At 47.6% G+C, this 18476-nt stretch overlaps 1 protein-coding gene across 1 annotated transcript; it reads right to left on the bottom strand.

Annotated features, from left to right (window-relative positions):
• Positions 1–1161: 1161 nt before the first annotated feature.
• On the bottom strand, positions 1162–6368 carry PTCRA (pre T cell antigen receptor alpha). The gene is made up of 4 exons (XM_055574678.1): positions 6311–6368; positions 3450–3770; positions 2313–2357; positions 1162–1789 (listed from the first exon to the last, which is right to left on the bottom strand). The coding sequence occupies exons 1-4, from the start codon at positions 6366–6368 to the stop codon at positions 1287–1289; spliced, it is 927 nt and encodes a 308-aa protein (XP_055430653.1). The 3' UTR covers positions 1162–1286.
• Between the last annotated feature and the right edge of the window lie 12108 nt (positions 6369–18476).

The following is an 18476-nucleotide window of genomic DNA, read 5'->3' on the forward strand; positions in this document are numbered from 1 at the left end:
TTACATAAATTAGTTTGGTGGGAGCTCTGGGTTCAACAGGTGGGCTGAGAGGTGGGAAGGGACCGTGGCTGTTGAAAGTCTGCAATCGCCCCTGCCCCCACCCTGCCGCCCCCTTCCTCAGTCAGTGTGTTAGGGAAGGAGCAGACCCTGTGGGGCTGGTGGACAGATTGACCCCCAGAAGCTGTGTCCTCTGCCTCGGAGAATCCAAAACAGAGGTGGGAGTACCTCTTACAGGCTGGTGAGAGACCACCAGTGGAGGAGAGGTGAGGGTTTTCATGGAACAGCAGCAGCTGAGAGGGCTTAGAGGCTCTGGGAAGCTGGGAGTGTCATTGACACCTTGTGTGTGGGGTGGGGTGGGGAGGGGGGCAGGGCAGGCAGTGTTAGAACGGAGTTCGCCACTGCCTCTTTGGGAGAAGGAAAACTACAGTAGGGCCAGTGACCCAGGTAACTGTCCTGTGCTGCCCTGGGGGGATGTCTGGATTCACATGTAAGCATCCAGATTCTTGGGGTGATGACTGGAGAGAAAACCCTGGGTTTCCTGCCAGCGCTGGGTAAACAGGAGACACACAGGTTACACTCCATTGTGGGAGCCTCATATTCTATCAGTGCGAGAACCCTGTTGAAGAAACAAAAAACAAAAACCTCTCTAGTGCCTGGCTCAGAGTTGATGCTCAGTGAATATTTGTCAAGTGAATAATGATCTTATTTGATTAATGACGTATACTTTGGAATTACTGTCTGTGCTCTTGCCCTTGGATATGATCCTATTACTCTGTAATCCTGGCCCTGTTCTTTTCCCTCGAGTCTATACAAGCCTTCACATCAGGTCCAGCACACCCTCTTTCTGGGTTCCTGGGCCCCTCCCCCTGACCTCTCAGAAAGTTTGGGCAAGTGTGAGGAGACAGAGAGGGGGCCTACCCAGTGCCTGATGATGGGGAAAGGAGACAGAGGTGGGCCTGTATCTTCCCCAACCCCCAGCCCCACTCCCCAGGCTGTCACCCTCCAGAAGCCTTCCCAGATTTCTGCCTCCTCTAATTGTGCCAAATACCCTTCTCTGAAAGCAGACATGAATTAAAATACTTTTTGTTTGCTTGTGTTATATATAAGTTCTCCTTTATTTATTTATTTATTTATTTTTCAGTTCTCCTTTAATTGTTGTCAACTATCTGCACATCAGATGTCCCGGTGCCTGGGTGGATCACCACCCTCAAGGGGCTTCCAATCTAATGGGAGAGACAAAGCTTTTTTAGCTCAGAAAGAACCTCAGTCTGAGGGGGAGACCGAGCCTAGCCCCCGGGGAAGCTCGGGTCAGCTGGAGGAGGCAGATTACAGAGAAATGCTCCAAGGCTTGATGTGGGAAGACTTAAGGAGGGTCCCGAGCTCCAGGCCCTGAGCACCGGCGGCCCCTCCTCCCAGACTGGGTTCCTGGGATCCCGACGGGGACGGCGGGTGTGAACCCGGCGGCGGCGGTCCCGGGGCTCCAGCGGCGGCGAGGCGGACACGCTGAGACCTCGGCCTGTGGTGCCCCCATGATTGCGGCGAATCCGGTCGGCGGGGCCTGAGGACGATCCTCGGGGCGGCGGAGGCTGCGGGAGGAGGCGGCTATCCGCCCGGGGGACCTCGTGGGGCGCCGGGAGACCGGAGGCCCCAGGGCCAGACGCTCCGGCTGGGTCCCCCCGCACGGCGGGCGGGGCGTGGAGGCGGCTGCAGGTCAGCAGCACGTCCAACAGCAGCAGCTTGAAGAGCAGCAGCCGTAGCGCCCCGAGCCGCAGCACCAGGGCCCGCGTCCCTGCGGGAGAGGAGGAGCCGGTGAGCGGCCTGGAGGCTGGCGCGGCCCCACCCGCGACGGAACATTCCCCAGAGGAGGGGAACCAGGGGACGGCCTTCCTGATGTCTAAACTCAGCTCTGACTGCTGGGAATAATAACAGACACCTTCCTAGCCTTCATGTTATTTCATCCCCCAACAACCAAGAGGATGTAGGCCAGGCAGGAAGCAGAGCCTGGCTGTGAACGCCACTCTATGTCCAGCAGATGTCCAGTCTCCTGAGGCTCCCTAGACTCCCAAGAGTCTCCCAAGACCCTCATGCTGAGGCCAACCCTCTGGGCTGCCCAGGGACCCTTCTGCTAGCTCTCACCTGTGCTTCTCAACCTGGTGTCCAGAAAGGATGCTGGGGTCAGAGGATCTACCTACTTGCCCCAACCCAGGGAGGCAATCTCTTCAGGGGATACCCACCAACCTGCACTGCCCCCTCAAGGGAGCACATTAGCCCAGAGCCCGGCGGGGGCTGAAGTCCTGGGTCCCAGTACTCACCCCTGAGAGGTTCCCAGAGGCAGGTCCTGGCCGAGGAAGCGTCTCCTGGCAGCCAAGGAAAAGGGAGTGAGTCCTTGGGATGGGCAGTGCTATCCACCCCAGTGCTATGCCCCTGCCTTGCTCAGGGCAGCTCTTAATGGCATGTTGGATAAATAGACAAATGAACCAGCAGTGGGAACCCTGAGCCCATCTGTGGCAAGTCCTGTCAGGGGCCCAGATCTTCTGTCCTGACTGTTCCCTGTTCTGTGCCCCTAGAGATGCCTCAGCACATTTAGACAAGGAATCAGTTTTCTTAGCAGTCTTCTTTGGAAGGCAGGACATTTATTCAACAAATGTTCCCATTTGGAGGATGAGAAAACTAACATAATCCAAAAAAAAAGAAGTAAGTCATCTAGTCAGTAATAATAATAGCTGGCTTTGGACATGTTACTTGACCTCTCTATGCCTATAAAATGAGAAGACTAGCATGGCCTACTTGTAATATGGTAATATGACCTAAATGTAAAGTATTTACAACAGTCCCTGGCACAGAGCAAACAATAAGTAAGTGATAGCAATTTACTCTTTAATTATTGTTTGGTTCTAATAGGTACGGTGATATAGATATTAACCCTGGGTATACATAGAGAGGGTGATATAGATATTAACCCTGGGTATACACAGAGAGGGGCTTCCCTGGTGGCTCAGATGGTAAAGAAAAGTCCGCCTGCAATGTGGGAGACCTGGGTTCGATCCCTGGGTTGAGAAGATCCCCTGGAGGGGGCCATGGCAACCTACTCCAGTATTCTTGCCTGGAGAATCCCATGGACAGAGGAATGTGGCAGGCTACAGTCCATGGGGTCACAACTGAGCACCTAAGCACAGCACAGCCTAGCATACATAGAAAGGCATTGCCCTCAGGATGGAGGAGCCATTACTGTCTCTCAGAAGTCACACATCAGAGCTTGGATCTGAATGAGATGTCACAGCTGCAAATCCCAGGACTCAGGGACCCTGAGGCCACCCTGCTCTGAGCCCAGGCATCACCTCACCTAGATGTTTGGTCTGGTGCCTGCGCTCCCTCCCACCACATCCTGATTCCAGAGTGTGTGAAAGGGGGCAGGGAGCAACCCCCGGGGGCCCAGGCCCTGTCCCCACCTGACAGCTGTAGGGGCTGTGTGCTCTGGCTGTTGTCCCCAGCCCCAGGCCCAGTGTGGCAGACCAAGGTGTCCCAGGCTGCCAGCTCCTCGGAGTGCAGGGAGAGCTGAGCCAAGCGAGTCCAGGTGCCATCCTCCGCCGGGGAAGGGCCATAGGTGAAGGCATCCAGTGAGCTGCCATTGCCAGCTGAGAACCAGATGGGACTCTCGAAGCCAGGGGGTGCAACGTCAAGGACCAGGCAGACCACCAGCGTCTGTTGCTTCCCGTCCACCAGCAGTGTGATTGGTGGGGCCAGAGAGGGGAAGGGTGTGCTGCCCACACCTGCAAGAGAGCACACACTTGTAGGAGGCCTAGAACTGTCCATGCCCTCCCAGGTCCGCATCTCATATCCTTCCATCTGGGTTTCTCTTCCATCAGTCCTTCTACCAACCATCAAGTTATCCTACCCGGGCATCCATCCTTCTCTCCTTGCATTTACCTACCTAACCACCTTCCTTCCCTCCATCATTTCTACCATCATCCGTCTTCCCTACATCTCTTCTTTCTACTTTCAATCTCTATATATCCATCCATCCATTTATCCATCTTCCCTTCCTTCCATTCATCCATCCATACTTCTGTCACATCTGAATCTCTGTGTGCCAGGCACTGGGGATACAACATCAATTAAAATATCGTCCCTGCTCTCAGTGATTTCAATCCCATGAGAAAGGCCACAGATGCAAACAAATACTTATAGTACCTTGTTGTGCCGGCCTCAGGAGAGTGGTTACCTCTGGGGAGGAAAGGAAAGAGGTAGGATATGGAATGAGATCAAAGAAACTCAAACGCTCTGCACCTTTTTGTTTCTTTTTAAAAAATATTTGATTCAAATGTGGCAACATTTTAACCATTTGCTAATCTGCGTGGCCTATGCTTGGGTGCTTGTTGTATTAGTCTCAGTTTTTTTTTTTTTATGTTAAGTCTGTAGCATTTTTAACAGCTTTGTTTAGATTTAATTCACATACCATACAATTCACCCGTTTAAAGTGTATGTCCGTATTATTTTATAATTTTTAAAAAGCCAAAATAAGTCATGTAAGTACTGCAAACATTTGTCCTGTATTTTTCAGAATAGTCCTGATTTTCCACAAACTTATTCTTTGCAATAAAGATGACTCATTTAATATATAACAAAATGCTATTTTTGAATGGGTGGCTGTCTTTTCATATAAACAGAATCTCAAAAGTTAAAACCTAGGGAAGGGAGGTGGGAAGGGGGTTCAGGATGGGGAACACGTGTATACCCGTGGCGGATTCATGTTGATGTATGGGGGAACCAATACAATATTGTAATTAGTCTCCAATTAAAATAAATAAATTTATATTTTTTAAAAAAGTTAAAACCTACAAATTCACACCATGAGTTAAGTGCAGCCAAGCTAAAGAAATGCCCCAGGGTTCAGGGAAGGCACTAGAAAATTTTGTGGGACCTGGAGGTAGGGGGTGCTCACAAAACTTTTTTTTTTTTTGGCTGTACCATGCAGCACATGGGATCTTAAGTTCTCTGGCCAGGGATTGAACCTGTGCCCCCTACAGTGGAAGTGTGCATTCTCAACTACTGGACCACCAGGGAAGTCCACAAAAGATTTCTTGAAGGTCAAATAACTGACCTAGAAGCAGGCAGATGGTAAGTAGTCACTCAGGGTTTGGATTCAGACCTCTGTGACTCCCAATCTCACAGACCAACCCACTTGGAAAGATGACCAAGATTTTCCTACATGTCACAGAGGACCAAGCCTGGGACATGGTCTCAGACAGAGTTGGTTTGACTTTTGACTCATCCACTTAATTTACTGAGTCTTAATTGTCCCATCAATACAATGGGGTTAATCACACCAACCCAGGGAAACTGTGGTGGATAATGAAGCTCATGACCATAAAACACCTGGCGGATGAGGATTAGTATCATCAGTACTAGTATTAATAAGGCATCATGAACAAAGGGAGGAGAAAAGGCTGAGAATGGGTTCCAGGACCCTCAGTCTCCTGAACCTTTCCAGCTGTACATAGAGAAACACTCCTGGAGTTGAGTTCAGCATCTGCCTCCTCCACAAAGCTTCACAGAATTGCTCCTTCTCACCCTGGCTGCTTCCTTCTCAGAGCACAGGTCTCCCACCACGGGCTCTCCCTGCTCCACACGGGTGTGATTTATCTCCCTAGCAAGGGAGTACTGGTGACATACTGGGGGCCAGCTTTAGAATAAGGAGATGTCCTGATGCAAAGGTCAAGGAGCTTTCCCCACCACAAACATACGAACATGCACATGCTACTAGATGAACCTGGAATTCTCAAAAGTTTAGTCCTTCGTCTCCAGCCCCCATCTTTGTAGGGGCAGGGTCAGGGGTCAATACACCTGGAAAGTCACTGAGGCCTTGAGACTTCTAAGCACCTATTGGTAGAGGGGGTTGGGAGCAAACATGAGATACCCTGAGCCCTGAGGGCAGGAGATGGGACAGGAAGGAGCCGGGGACTCACCGTGTGGCCCGTGTCCTATGGCCCTGTACAGCCCGCCACAGCCAGGCTACCCCACCCCCACCCATCATGCACACCTGTCCAGCTCACTCCAAGAGGTGAGCACCCTCCCTCCCAACACGGTGGACTCTGGGGGACCAGGACTTGGGGGCCCCAGAGCAAGGTAGCTGGGAGGTGGAGTACAACGGGGAAGGGGATAATGGGCTTCTGGCAAGACCCTCCTCAGGGGACCCCAAATACATCTGTCCTGCCTCCCTGCATCCCTCCCACACCAGGGATGCCCAGAGTGAGGGTGGGGGCTTGGGCCCACTAGAGGGGCCCAGAGAAGGGTGCAGGGGTTTGCTCACCTGTGGGCAGGGCTGGACACCCGAGGGCCAGGAGAAGCAGCAACCAAGACTCAGCCATGGCCCACCTGAGAGGAGGCAGGACCCAGCTGCAGACCTGCGTGTGGGCTGGGGGAGGAGGCAGCCACAAGACGGCCTCACAGGCCACAGGCACAGCTGCATGTCAGCTGCTCCACCACGGAGCCGTTTCCCCGGGCGAGGAGCCTCCTGCCCCCACCCTGGCCCCCAAACCCAGCCTTCTCTCACCGGTCCAGGGAACTCAGAGTACCACACCCCCTCCCATCTGAAGAGCACTCCACAGCGTGCAAGGCCTTTTCCCAGCCACTGCCCCGGTCACCTGCAGGATCTAGGGCACTTGACAGTATGTCAGGGGCCTAACATCCAGCACTTCATTCCATCACCCAACTACTGTGAGTTCCATTTCACAGGCGAGGCAACTGAGGCTCAGAGAGATTGAGTGACCTGCTCAAGGCCACCCAGCTGGCCAGTGGCAGCGCCAGGGCTTGAACTGTTTTCTGATGGCTAGCCTTACTATAGCCAAAAAGCCCAATAAGCTTATTTCCATGTAGTTAAATACAACACTTTTAAATAGAATTTGTTTTCTAGATCAGTTTCAGGTTAATAGCAAAAGTGATTTCCCGTATACCCCCTGCCCCATCGCATCAAGCCACCGCTCCCACCTTTAAAAAAATTATTCTTGGCTGTGCTGGGTCTATGTTGCTGGGTGGGGGTAGTTGCGGCAAGCAGGGGCTACTCTTGGTTGGTGCTTGGGCTTCTCATTGCCGTGTCTTATTGTTGTGGAGCACAGGCTCTAGAGCGAGTAGTCTTCAGTAGTTGCAGTGAATAGGCTCAGTAGTTTTGGCTCATAGGCTCAGTAGTTGTGATGCACGGGCTTAGTTGCTCTGTAGCATGTGGAATCATCCCTGACCAGAGATGGAACCCATGTCTCCTGCATTGGCAGGCAGATTCCTATCCACTGTACCACTATGGAAGTCCTCAAGCCCCCTTGTAAAAATGCCATTTTCAGTGACTCCCCTAAATTTTAGCTGTAGCTATCAATTTGACCCTGATACTTCACATCCAGATATATATTCTGATGGAATAAGAGAGTCAATCATTGTAAGACAAAGATTTGTGCACAAAAATGTTCTTTCAAGTATTATATTAGAAACCAAAAGAGGGAATTCCCTGGTGGCCCAGTGGTTAGGACTTCATACTGCCAAAGGGCCAAGGTTCAATCCCTGATGGGGGAATTAAGATCCTGCAAGCCGCAATGTGCAACCAAAAAAAGCCCCAAAACAACAAAATCAAACCAAGAGAAATAACTACCTATGTTCAATGCTTGGAGAAGAGTTGAATGAATTAATGTTTGGTGTATTTATATTAGTAAATATTATGCAGCAGCTTTTTTTTTTTTTCTTTTGGCCATCCTGGCCACTTGGGGGAATCTTAGTTCCTGATCAGGGATGGCAGTGATGAGGGATGAGAAAGTAATGAGTCCTAACCACTGGACCACCAGGGAATTCCGTATGCAGTACCTTTTAAAATCATGTTTTTAAAAGAATATTTAATGACTCGGGATATAGACTAGAGTTTGGTTCAGTGTGTGGGCTGTGAAGCCGGAACATTCAGGAGTTGTGTGATTTTCACCAAATTACTTACTTCTTTAAATCTCAATTTCCTCATCTGTACAATGGGAATGATAATACCTCAACTTAAACAGATCACCTATGAAGTGGGTCTAGCATTATTCTCTCTATATAGTAAGAAGTCAATAAATGTTCTCTTTCTTTATATATGTGTATACTAAATTACATACACAGAACACTGAAACAAACAGGATTCAAATTTAAATGGAAAACATACACCCAATTTTGCATAAGAAATATATGATTATTCCTAGAAGGAAGCAGACCAAATGTTAACAATGGCTATCTCTGCAAGTGAGGATATTCGATAGTTTTTCTTTTCATGTTTATAGTTGTTTATTTCTTCAATTTTCTATGACAAACCTGTATTATATTAAAAATCAGGATAATAAACATTATTAAAACATAAAACTGCAGACATACTAGAGCTTATTTAGCCATTCCTTTACTTGTAGATATTTGGGTTTTCCAGTTTGGGGCAACAGTTATCTTTATTCATAAAGTATTTTCCAAATTCATACTTACTTCCTTAAAATTGGCTTAAAGGCCTCAATGATTTTGAGGGCTTTTGTTTAACTTAAAAGTTTTTAAAATTGTAGTGAAGTGGTGGTGGTGGTGGTTTAGTTGTTAAGCGGTCTCTGACTCTTGCGATCCCATGGACTGTAGACCACCAGGCTCCTCTGTCCATGGGATTTCCCAGGCAAAAATACTGAAATGAGTTGCCATTTCATTTTCTAGGGATCTTCCCGACCCAGAGATTGAACCCAGGTTTCCTGCATTGAAGGTGGATTCTTTACCACACAGTAAAGTACACATAACATAAAATTTACCATTTTAAGATCAGTGATATTAAGTACATTCACGTTATTGTACATCTCTCAATGGATATCCCTCAATGGTTGCTTCTCTGTTATAACTATCGTGAACATGGGTGTACAAATCTCTCTTCAAGACCTTACTTTTAGTTCTTTTATATGTATACCAGAAGTGGATTTGCTGGATCATACAGTAATTTAATTCTAACTTTAATTTTGATAGTGGCCATTGGAATGGGTGTGAGTGTTATCTTACAGTGGTTTCAATTTGTATTTCCCTAATGATTACTGCTGTTGCGCATCTGAGGCCTCTGTGTTTTAAGTCTCCCTGATACACCTGTTATACTAATTTTGTGCTTGTGGTTGGTCACTTAGTCATGCCCCACTCTTTTCAATCCCATGAACTGTAGCCCTCCAGGCTCCTCTGTCCATGGAATTTTCCAGGCAAGAATAATGGAGCAGGTTGCCATTTCCTTTTCCAGGGGATTTTCCCAACCAAGGGATCAAACTCATGTCTCTTGTGTCTCCTGCATTGGCAGGCAAATTCTTTACCGCTGCACCACCTGAGAAGCCCCTTATGATTTATGTTAGTATAAAACCACCAGAATGTATGAAAGGCCCACATCATCCCTACCAGAGCTTTGTTGCTGTTGTTCAGTTGCTCAGTTGTGTCCGACTCTTTGCAACCCCATGGACAACAGCACTCCAGGCTTCCATGCCCTTCACCATCTCCCAGAGCTTACTCAAACTCATGTCCATTGAGTCAGTGATGCCATCCAACCATCTCGTCTCCTGTCATCCCCTTCTCCTCCTGCCTTCAATCTTTGGCATTTCATTAAAAAATAAAGTAAAAATTTAAAAAATCCTACTTTAATCAGTTAATAGCATCTCATTTCTCTGATGACATTATTTTCCCATTTTTAGTTGTTTCCTTTACTGAGCTGTCTATAGGCCTCTTTTAGTCGTAGTGTCTAATTAATTTTGTAAGGGCTTTAACATATTAAAGATATCAACTCTTTGTATAATTCACTTTCGTCATTGTTGTTTCAGTCGATAAGTTATGTCTGACTCTTTGTGACCCCATGGACTGTAACCTGCCAGGCTCCTTTGTCCATGGGATTTCCCAGACAAGAATACTGGAGAAGGTTGCCATTTCCTTCTCCAGGGCATTTCCTGACCCAGGGATGAAATCCGAGTCTCCTCATTGCAGGCGGACTCTTTAGCACTTAGCCACCTGGGAAGCCCTATCATGCACTTGGCTGGAGCCTTTTCCCAATTCACTGACTACTTTTCATTTCACTTTTTTAAAAAAACCCTGCAGTTATTTGTTTTGTATGAACCAACATATCCATCTTCCTTATTGGGATTTATCTCATACCTTTAAAGCCTAGAAAATCCTCTCCCCTCTAAAGGATGGATACATTCCCACTTGTCTTTTTGTGCAAGTGTTGCTTAATCCCCCACCTCCCATTTAATGCCATCGGGAACTGAATTAATTTCGGTATGTTGTAGAAGATGTGCCTCTAAATTTCATTTTTTTCCCCCAAAGAACAAATCAATTATCCCAGGATTATTCATAGATAATCCTTCCTGTCCTCACTATTTGCGAAACGTTCTTTATTACATGTTAATATCTTTTACATTGGCGGGTTTATTTCTTCCTGGCTCCCTGATTTCTTTATCCTGGTACCATCTTCACTCGTTTCCGCCTGGATGGTTGTTTTAATAATCTTGTCGATGGCACTCTCCGGTGTCCTGAGGGACCCCCATGGCCCAGGTTGAGTTCCCACCCCTTTCCCGCGGGGCAGCCTGGCGGCCTGGGGTGCCACGTGTTCCCAGGCGCCACCCTGGCCCAGGTGCTCGCAGTCTTGAAGTCTCAGTGGGTTCCCGCCGGGAGGGGGAGGGAGAGAGGCAGGTGTCCTTAACGACTCTCCTGCCTTCCAGCCGGTGGAGGTGCTGGCTTGGGCTCAGTTACCACAATACAGATGGGGAAGAGTCCTTTGGCTTGCTTTGTTTTTGAGTTTCAAGAGCTTCCCAGAATAAGAAGGCTGAAGACCCCCACCCCCATCCGTGCCATCAGCAGCCTGCCTCACCTGCTGTCTGACTGGGCCACCTCGAGTTGGGACAGCTACCCTTCTACTGGCCCATTCCCAGCTCCCTGACACAGGTTGGCCTGGAAGATTTCTTTGCCTGTTCTTACATTGGTTCCCTCCTTCCAGCAGCCCCAGGAATCTCCTTCCACCCCGACCCCACAGTCTGGCAGGTTCTAAAGATGCCCTCCCCCCAGGATGGTGAGGATGCTGGTTTTAGATCCCAGAACTGAATCCCTTCTCTGAGCTCCTCACTTGGGACAGAAACTGCCATTTGCAGATCCGCAACATAGAGCCAGAGGGTGTTCACAGACATCTCATTTAATCCTCAGTTCAACCTCTCAGATCACGTGTTATCATCCCAATTTTGCAGTCGAGGAAACTGAGGCTCTGAAAAACGCAGTTACATCGCAGAGGATTCTCTGGTAGGCACGTGAAGTTGGGCATTCATTCCAGGTATATGTTCATAGGTCTGTCTCTCTTCAAAGCTTTTTTCACAAGGTTGTGGGGAGAATTCAACTTAATACGGGGACCCACCTGACTGCTGGGTGCACAGCGGATTATCCTTCTCCCCTCTGTTTTCACAGGCACAGGTAGAAAACCCAGGGCTGTTGTTAAACTGAGATGAGCCACATAGAATGTGAAAAAGAAAGTTTAGAAAAAGTAGCAATGCTTATTAGAGAAGACTGCTGATGCTGCCAATAACTACGGAGTGTGAATCTGACCTACCTGATTCAACCATAACCAGAGGGGCAAACAGGGAGTCAGCATGTGTGTTTCTACTGAAATATCGAGTAGAAGTTTCTTTCAGTAACATCGATGGGAGACTTCCCTGATGGTCCAGTGGCTAAGACTCTGAGCTCCCAATGCAGGGGGCCCTAGTCCCATCCCTGGTCAGGAAACTAGATCCCACATCCTGCAAACGAAGACCCAGTGCAGCCTTAAAAAAAGTACTGACAGGGATACCTGTTCCACTGATCAACTTAAAATCCTACAGTAATTTTTATTTATTTACTTATTTTTTGGCCACACCTGGCAACATTCAGGATCTTAGTTCCCCCACCAGGGATCAAACCTGCACACCCCACAGTAGAAGGGTGGAGTCTTAACCACTGGGCCCCAAGGATATCCCCCCTACAATAATATTTAAAATGAAAAATTAAAATCACCTCAATGTTCAATATTAAGGTAATGACTGAATAAACTAGGATAAGTCTACATGATGAAATATTATGCAGGCCTTAAAATGTCCTTTCATTCCGACCCATTTATTGGTCTGTTTTATGCCAAAGATTGGGGCTGGACATAATAAGACAAAAAGAGAAACTCCTTGTGGTCATGGAAGGAGACGGGCTCAGAAACAGATCAGGGACTTGGAGTATGACAGAGGCCGTGACTGAAGCATGTCTGTGTATGTGTATATATTTAGGGGTAGAGAATGGGGTACTAGAAGAGGGAGATTATTCTTCTAGAGCTGGAGTGAGAATCAGGAAAATTCTTTAGAAGATGATGCTTGGGCCAAGTCTTGATTCTTTCTAAAAAGTTTGTAATGCCATGGATGTGAACTTAGGCAAGCTTCGGGAGATGGTAAGGGACAGAGCAGACTGGCATGCTGCAGTCCATGGGGTTGCCAAGAGTCGGACATGTCTGGGCGACTGAACAATGACAAATGCCATGGAAAACTTTTATTATGATGTTAAAGGATTAAAAAAAAGAATATGTAGTATGGTCTGATGTTCATGGAGACACCACACCAGCGTGGGTTGCTTAACACCAAGTTTAATTTACATAAGAAAGACATAAATTTCATTCTGTGTACACTATTGTTATTTTAGGGTTTCTGTTACTCATTGCCAAACTAATCCTAATTAAAATACACGTTGTATGTGCCATGGTCCTAGCAGAAACACTGATGGGTAATTTGAAGAAAGTTTAATAAAGGGATTGTTTGTAAAGGTGTGGGCAGTGTATAAAGAAATCGCTAAGGCTGCTGCAGTACCCCATGGCTAGTAATAGTGGGGTGTCAGCCTCTGAGGCCAGAAGAGGGGAGGGGAGCAGTTACAGGAACCCAGAGCCAGAGACAGCTGTGTGGAGAGGGTCCTTGAAAACACACAAGGAGCTGTGACCTCCCAATAATGGAGGTGCTGCTGATCTGGCAGGGAGGGAAGCAGGAGAATAAAGGACCTGACTTTGCCATCTTCCCATCCTTAGGCCTCTGGCTGGTCCGCCACTGACAAGTAGGGGGTGTGGGAGTCCTCTGAGACTTTCCGGGGCACAGGGCTGGTGGGATGGGAAGGGGGAGGGAGAATCTGGAAGGTCACAGAGAAGCTCCTCTTAATCTTTGTGCAGATGAAAAATCCATGTCCCCAACACAGAGAACACGTAGGGACTCATCAACTACTGTATCATTGGGAAGTGATGTCATATGTCAACTGAAACCTAAAATATTAGCTCCCATCAGTGTTGTTCCCATAAGGTAGCAGGGGACAATGGGGGTTATGAGAACTAAGTTCATATTCACAGCTGCTTCCTTTGCCCTCCAGTGATGTATTCCTTTTATCCTTTGCCAGCACCTTGGCTGGACTGGGTTCTTTACCTGGTGGTGACTCAAACCTTTATTCCTGTGGGATCTGAGTCCTTGAGAATCTTGACATAGTGGGTTGCTGAAGTTTTCTGTTAACCAGGACAACTAAGCAGAGAATTCTTTTTTGGGAACTGATTCTTAAAAAAACAAAACAAAAAAAACATTTATTTATTTGACTGCACTGGGTCTTAGTTGCAGCACTGAGCAGTGACTTAAGAGGCACTTAGTAAATCCCCAGGGTTCCAGACCTAGTGCCTACCTCTAGAGTATGGTAGCAAGCAAAATTTTCTCTGGTAATTGAGATTAGTCAACCCAGATATTAAACTAACCTCTTTCTCTGCCTGCTGGTTCAGTAGCATGAGAAACCAAAATGGCCAGGGGTCATCTCAGCTTTTCTAAATCATCAGTACTAAGATCATTGCACAGTGCAAGTGTTTCTCCCTTGAATGCTAGGTTGCCAGACTCCCTGAGGTCAAGGTTATGGGGATGGGTAGCAAAAGTTCTTCCAGTAAATCCTAAACTTTAGCTATAATAGGGAAAAGCTTGAAGCTACCCCCACCTCTTGGTTGTATATATGTGTGTGTGCTCAGTCGCTTCGGTTGTGTCTGACTCTTTGCGACCCTATGGACTATAGCCTGCAGACTCTGCTGTCCATGGGGAGTCTCCAGGCAAGAATACTGGAGTGGGTTGCCATTCCCTTGTCCAGGGGATCTTCCCAACCCAGGAATCAAACTCATGTCTCCTGCATTTCCTGCATTGTAGGCAGATTCCTTACTCACTGAGCCACCAGGGAAGTCCCAGTGTATTGGGACACACAATTCTGGTTTTAGCTTAAAGAATACACTGTATCCTACAGGATAGAACGTCCACCTTGTAGGCTGTAGTTTCTCTGCTCTAACTGAGCCTAGAGCTGGCCCGTCCTCCATTCTATCAAGCCAGCTGCTCCTGGGTCATGGGGCACCTGGTAAGACAGGTGAATGCCTTGGGTATGAGCTCATCTGTATGCTTTCTTGGCAATAATACATGTGCCCATGTTGCAGGCGATGTTATGTGGCATGCTATGATGATGGATAAGGTATTCTTTAAGTCCATAAATAGTGGTGATGACAGAAGCATTGGAGGCAACAGTGAATTCATATCTGGAACATGGGTCCTCTTGAAGATAAAGCACAGCGCATCCATTCTAGGGGGGCCAAATCAAGTCAAAATGAGAATGGTGCTCTGTCAGGCTGTAAGTAGGATGGTCACTCAGCACTGGCCACAGCCAGACTAGCCTCAGGGACCATGGGAAGTCCTCAGGGAAGACCATGTTATTAAGCCAAAGCATAGCTTCCATGCCTGCTACCATGGGTCCACTGAACAAGCCCTGGAATGCCTGGGGAAAAGGCTGACCGTGGTCCATAGCCTGTCATTTTTGCCCACCTGCTGACCATTCTTTCCCATGCTTTATTCTGGGTCATTCTTTGGTTGTTAAGCATCACCACCTGCTCTTTACCCCACTAGGATACCATTATTCTCATCAAGATCAGGGAATTCAGTTTCACTATCTGGTACCCCTCATTAGCATCTCCAGCCTACAGAGGATGGCCATCAGAGCTAGTTTAGGAGCTGGTGGCCCTCACCAAGGCATTTTTTTTATTTTTAGATTTTATGTACTTATTTTTGGCTGTGCTGGGTCTCTGTTGCCGAGTATGGGCTCTCTCTAGTTGTGGCGAGCGGGGGCTACTCTCTGGTTGTGGTGTGAGGGCTTCTCATTGTTGCAAATCACAGGCTGTAGGGCATGCAGGCTTCAGGACTTGTGGCACATGGGCTCTGGAGTGAGCTCATGGCTCAATGACTCCAGAGTGCCAGCTCAGCAGTTTCGCCCATAGTCTGCCTTGCAGCGTGTAGAATCTTCCCAGACATGGATCAAACCCATGTCCCCTACACTGACAGGGGATTCTTAACCACTAGACAACGAGAGAAGTCCACCAATGCATTTCTTAATCCTCTGGTAAAAGGGAGTGTTTTCCAGACCACCTTAAAATACATGGCTAGGAGTAGTTAAGCAGATTGCACATAATAAATCCAATCCAGCATTCCCATCTCTCTGAGATTTTGGATTCCTTCTTTATAGTATGCCAGGGAAATTCTGGCATTTCAAGTTTATTAATTCTAGGCTATCATTAAGTCCAGGCTTTAATTAAGCATCTTAGCAGACTATTAATTCCTCTCCCAGGTGCTTGAGCCAACACATAAAACCCCAAATCCTGTATGAGCATCCATGGCCATGAGTTTGGCCAAACTGTATCTTATCTTGGCCAAACTGTATCCACCCTCCCAGGTCTATTTCCCTTAGAACTTCTCCCACACATGCTCCCATGGCTCCTGCCAAGGCAGTTTGGCAAGGGCCTGTGACTCTGGGCATCCTTTTCTCAGCGTGGGCTTGTGCTCCTCCACCCAGGCTGTGCTGAGATCTAACTCATGAAGGGCCTGGGGTCAGAAGTGATGGAGGGGGAGGGGTTCTGAGACTGGCCTCCTAGGAGACAGGAGCACGACAAGAGGAGGTTGTCTCTACAGACAAGACACTTCAAGAGAATCTGGGAATTCAAGTTCTTAGTCTTGTCCGTGTCTGCCCAAATGTCCCCATCTCAAGGTCCACCCTTTCCCATCAATGCCCTCCTCTTAGCATAAGAGACCTAGAGGGTTGAGGTGTTTTGTTTTGTTTTGTTTTGTTTTTGGCTACGGCTTGCTGGATCTTAGTTTCCCAATTGTCAGTTAAAGCTCAGAGTTACAACCACTGAATGGCCAGGGAATTCCCTATATGCATTTAATAAGCCATATAAGCCCTCTCTAGAAGATGCAGGTTCAATCCCTGGGTCGGGAAGATCACCTGGAGAAGGAAATGGCAACCCACTCCAGTATTCTTAGCTAGAGAAATCCATGGACAGAGGAGGCTGGCAGGCTACAGTCCAGGGGGTCACAAAGAGTTGGACATGACTGAGCAATTAAACAACAACAACAATGAACTCTATCTGTAGAAGGTGAGGGACTCCTTCAAGGTCCCATCAAGGAGTCCACATTGCTCACTCACTTTCCTCATCAGGCACTGGTAACTCCCAGATCTCCTTTCCCCTGCAAGCGTTCCCCAAGGCCATCAGAAGGTCACCCTGATGACTGAAACTGACATAGGCCACAGAGAGAAGGTGGGTTCTCCCTTCATCCAGTGTTCGGTTAAAAACCCCAACTGGAGTACCATGTAGTCTAGTGCTAAGTGCCTGTAGTTAGCAGAGAACCCACAAGTTCAAGGGTCCAGTCCCCAACAAGACTACGCTTAGTTCAGATGCCAACTGCAAATTCAGAGTCCTGGGCCACAGGCCCTTTTGTCTCACTGGGTACAAATTTGGGAGATGCCGCAACCCCTTAAGTTCAGTAATTTGCTAGACAACTCACAGAGCTCAGGAAAGTTCTATTCTTAGGATTACAGTTTTGTTAGTATGTGTGAGTGTGTGTGTGTGCATGTGCACACACACCCTCTCAGTTATGTCCCACTCTTTGTGACCCCGTGGATTGTAGCCCGCCAGGCTCCTCTGGCCATGGGATTCTCCAGGCAAGAATACTGGAGTGGGTTGCCATTTCCATCTCCAAGGAATCTTCCCAACCCAGGGATCGAACCCACATCTCTTGTATCTCCTGCATTCGCAAGCGGGTTCTTTACCAGCTGAGCCACCTTTTGTTAGAGATGGTATCAACCAGTGAAAGTGTGTGTATTAGTCACTCTTGTGTCCAATTCTTTGTGACCCCAGGGACAGTAGCCTGCCAGTAGCCTGCCAGGCTCCTCTGTCCTTGGAATTCTCCAGGCAAGAATACTGGAGTGGGTTGCAATTTCTGCCTCCAGGGGATCTTCCCAGACCAGAGATCAAACCCAGGTCTCCTGCATTGCTGGTGGATTTTTTACAGTCTGAGCCACAGGGAATCAGAAGGACCAGTCAGATGAAGAGGCGCCTAGGGCAAGGTCTGAGGATGGCCTGCATTCAGGGCTTCTGTGTCATCTCGTGGAGCCAGGGCATGCCACCCCCCACCCCCCGATACATTGATGAGTTCATCAATCAGGAAACTCCACTGAGCTTTGTGTCCAGAGTTATTATAGATGGTCCATTCCATAGGCGAAGAGTCGGACACGACTGAGCGACTGAACTGAACTGAACTGAACTGATTCCATAGCCACTACTGATTAAATCATTGGCTGGAGGCTGAACTCAGTCCCACTTCCTGGACCCCCCACGGCTCAAAGTCCCGACTATCTAATCATATGACTGGTCATTCCCAGTCCTGAAACCCCTAAATGGGGCCACCACGAGTCACTTTCTTGGCATAAAGGATCAGGGCCCACCATGAATATCACTTGTAATACTTGGGAAATTCCCAGGATTTAGTCTCCTTGTGAGGAACCAGGGACAAAGGCCAAATTCTTTATTATACGACACTAGTGTGGTCAGTTTCCTCCAGACTGATTTCTATAGCTCACCCTTTCCAACTTTTTGACAAATTTCAAACTGTTTAGATTCACCAATTCTTAGCAGTTTTGCCATATAAACCTTTTCTCTCTCATCATGACATTCACCCATAAGTACCTCAGCATGTATCTCCTATTCCCCACATAAGGAAAACACAATTACTGCACTTAATTTAACACTGATATAATATTGTCATCTAATATATAGAGCATATTCAAGTTTTCCCAAGAGTAAAATGTCCTGTGTAACTGATTTCCCCCTTATCTTCCTCCAATCCAGGATGCACACTTTGCATTTTCCACATCCCCTTTAGTCTGACATAGACCTTTAGTCTTGTCTTTTTCTGTCTTTGTGTTTTATGACCTCAACAACTATAAAGCGTCCAGGTCAGTCATTTTTTAGAATGTCTCCTACTGTGTCTATTCATTCCTCCAGTTTAGATTCAGAGCAAACGTTCTTGGCAGGAACGCTACAGAGATGTACTGTTTCTAAACTTGTAGTGTGCTTCCATCACTTCAGGAGACAGATGAAGCTA

The sequence above is a fragment of the Bubalus kerabau genome, chromosome 3, assembly GCF_029407905.1.
Source record: "Bubalus kerabau isolate K-KA32 ecotype Philippines breed swamp buffalo chromosome 3, PCC_UOA_SB_1v2, whole genome shotgun sequence".
NCBI lineage: Eukaryota > Metazoa > Chordata > Mammalia > Artiodactyla > Bovidae > Bubalus > Bubalus kerabau.

Bases quoted from the DNA above. Each gene is read 5' to 3' on its own strand.
- PTCRA (XM_055574678.1), bottom strand. From the start codon at position 6,368: ATGGCTGAGTCTTGGTTGCTGCTTCTCCTGGCCCTCGGGTGTCCAGCC. The intron at 2,358-3,449 runs GTGGGGACAGGG...CTTGGCTGCCAG, and splicing joins ACAGCCCCTACAGCTGTCAG to GAGACGCTTCCTCGGCCAGG. The intron at 1,790-2,312 runs GTGAGTACTGGG...CCTCTCCCGCAG, and splicing joins CCTCTGGGAACCTCTCAGGG to GGACGCGGGCCCTGGTGCTG.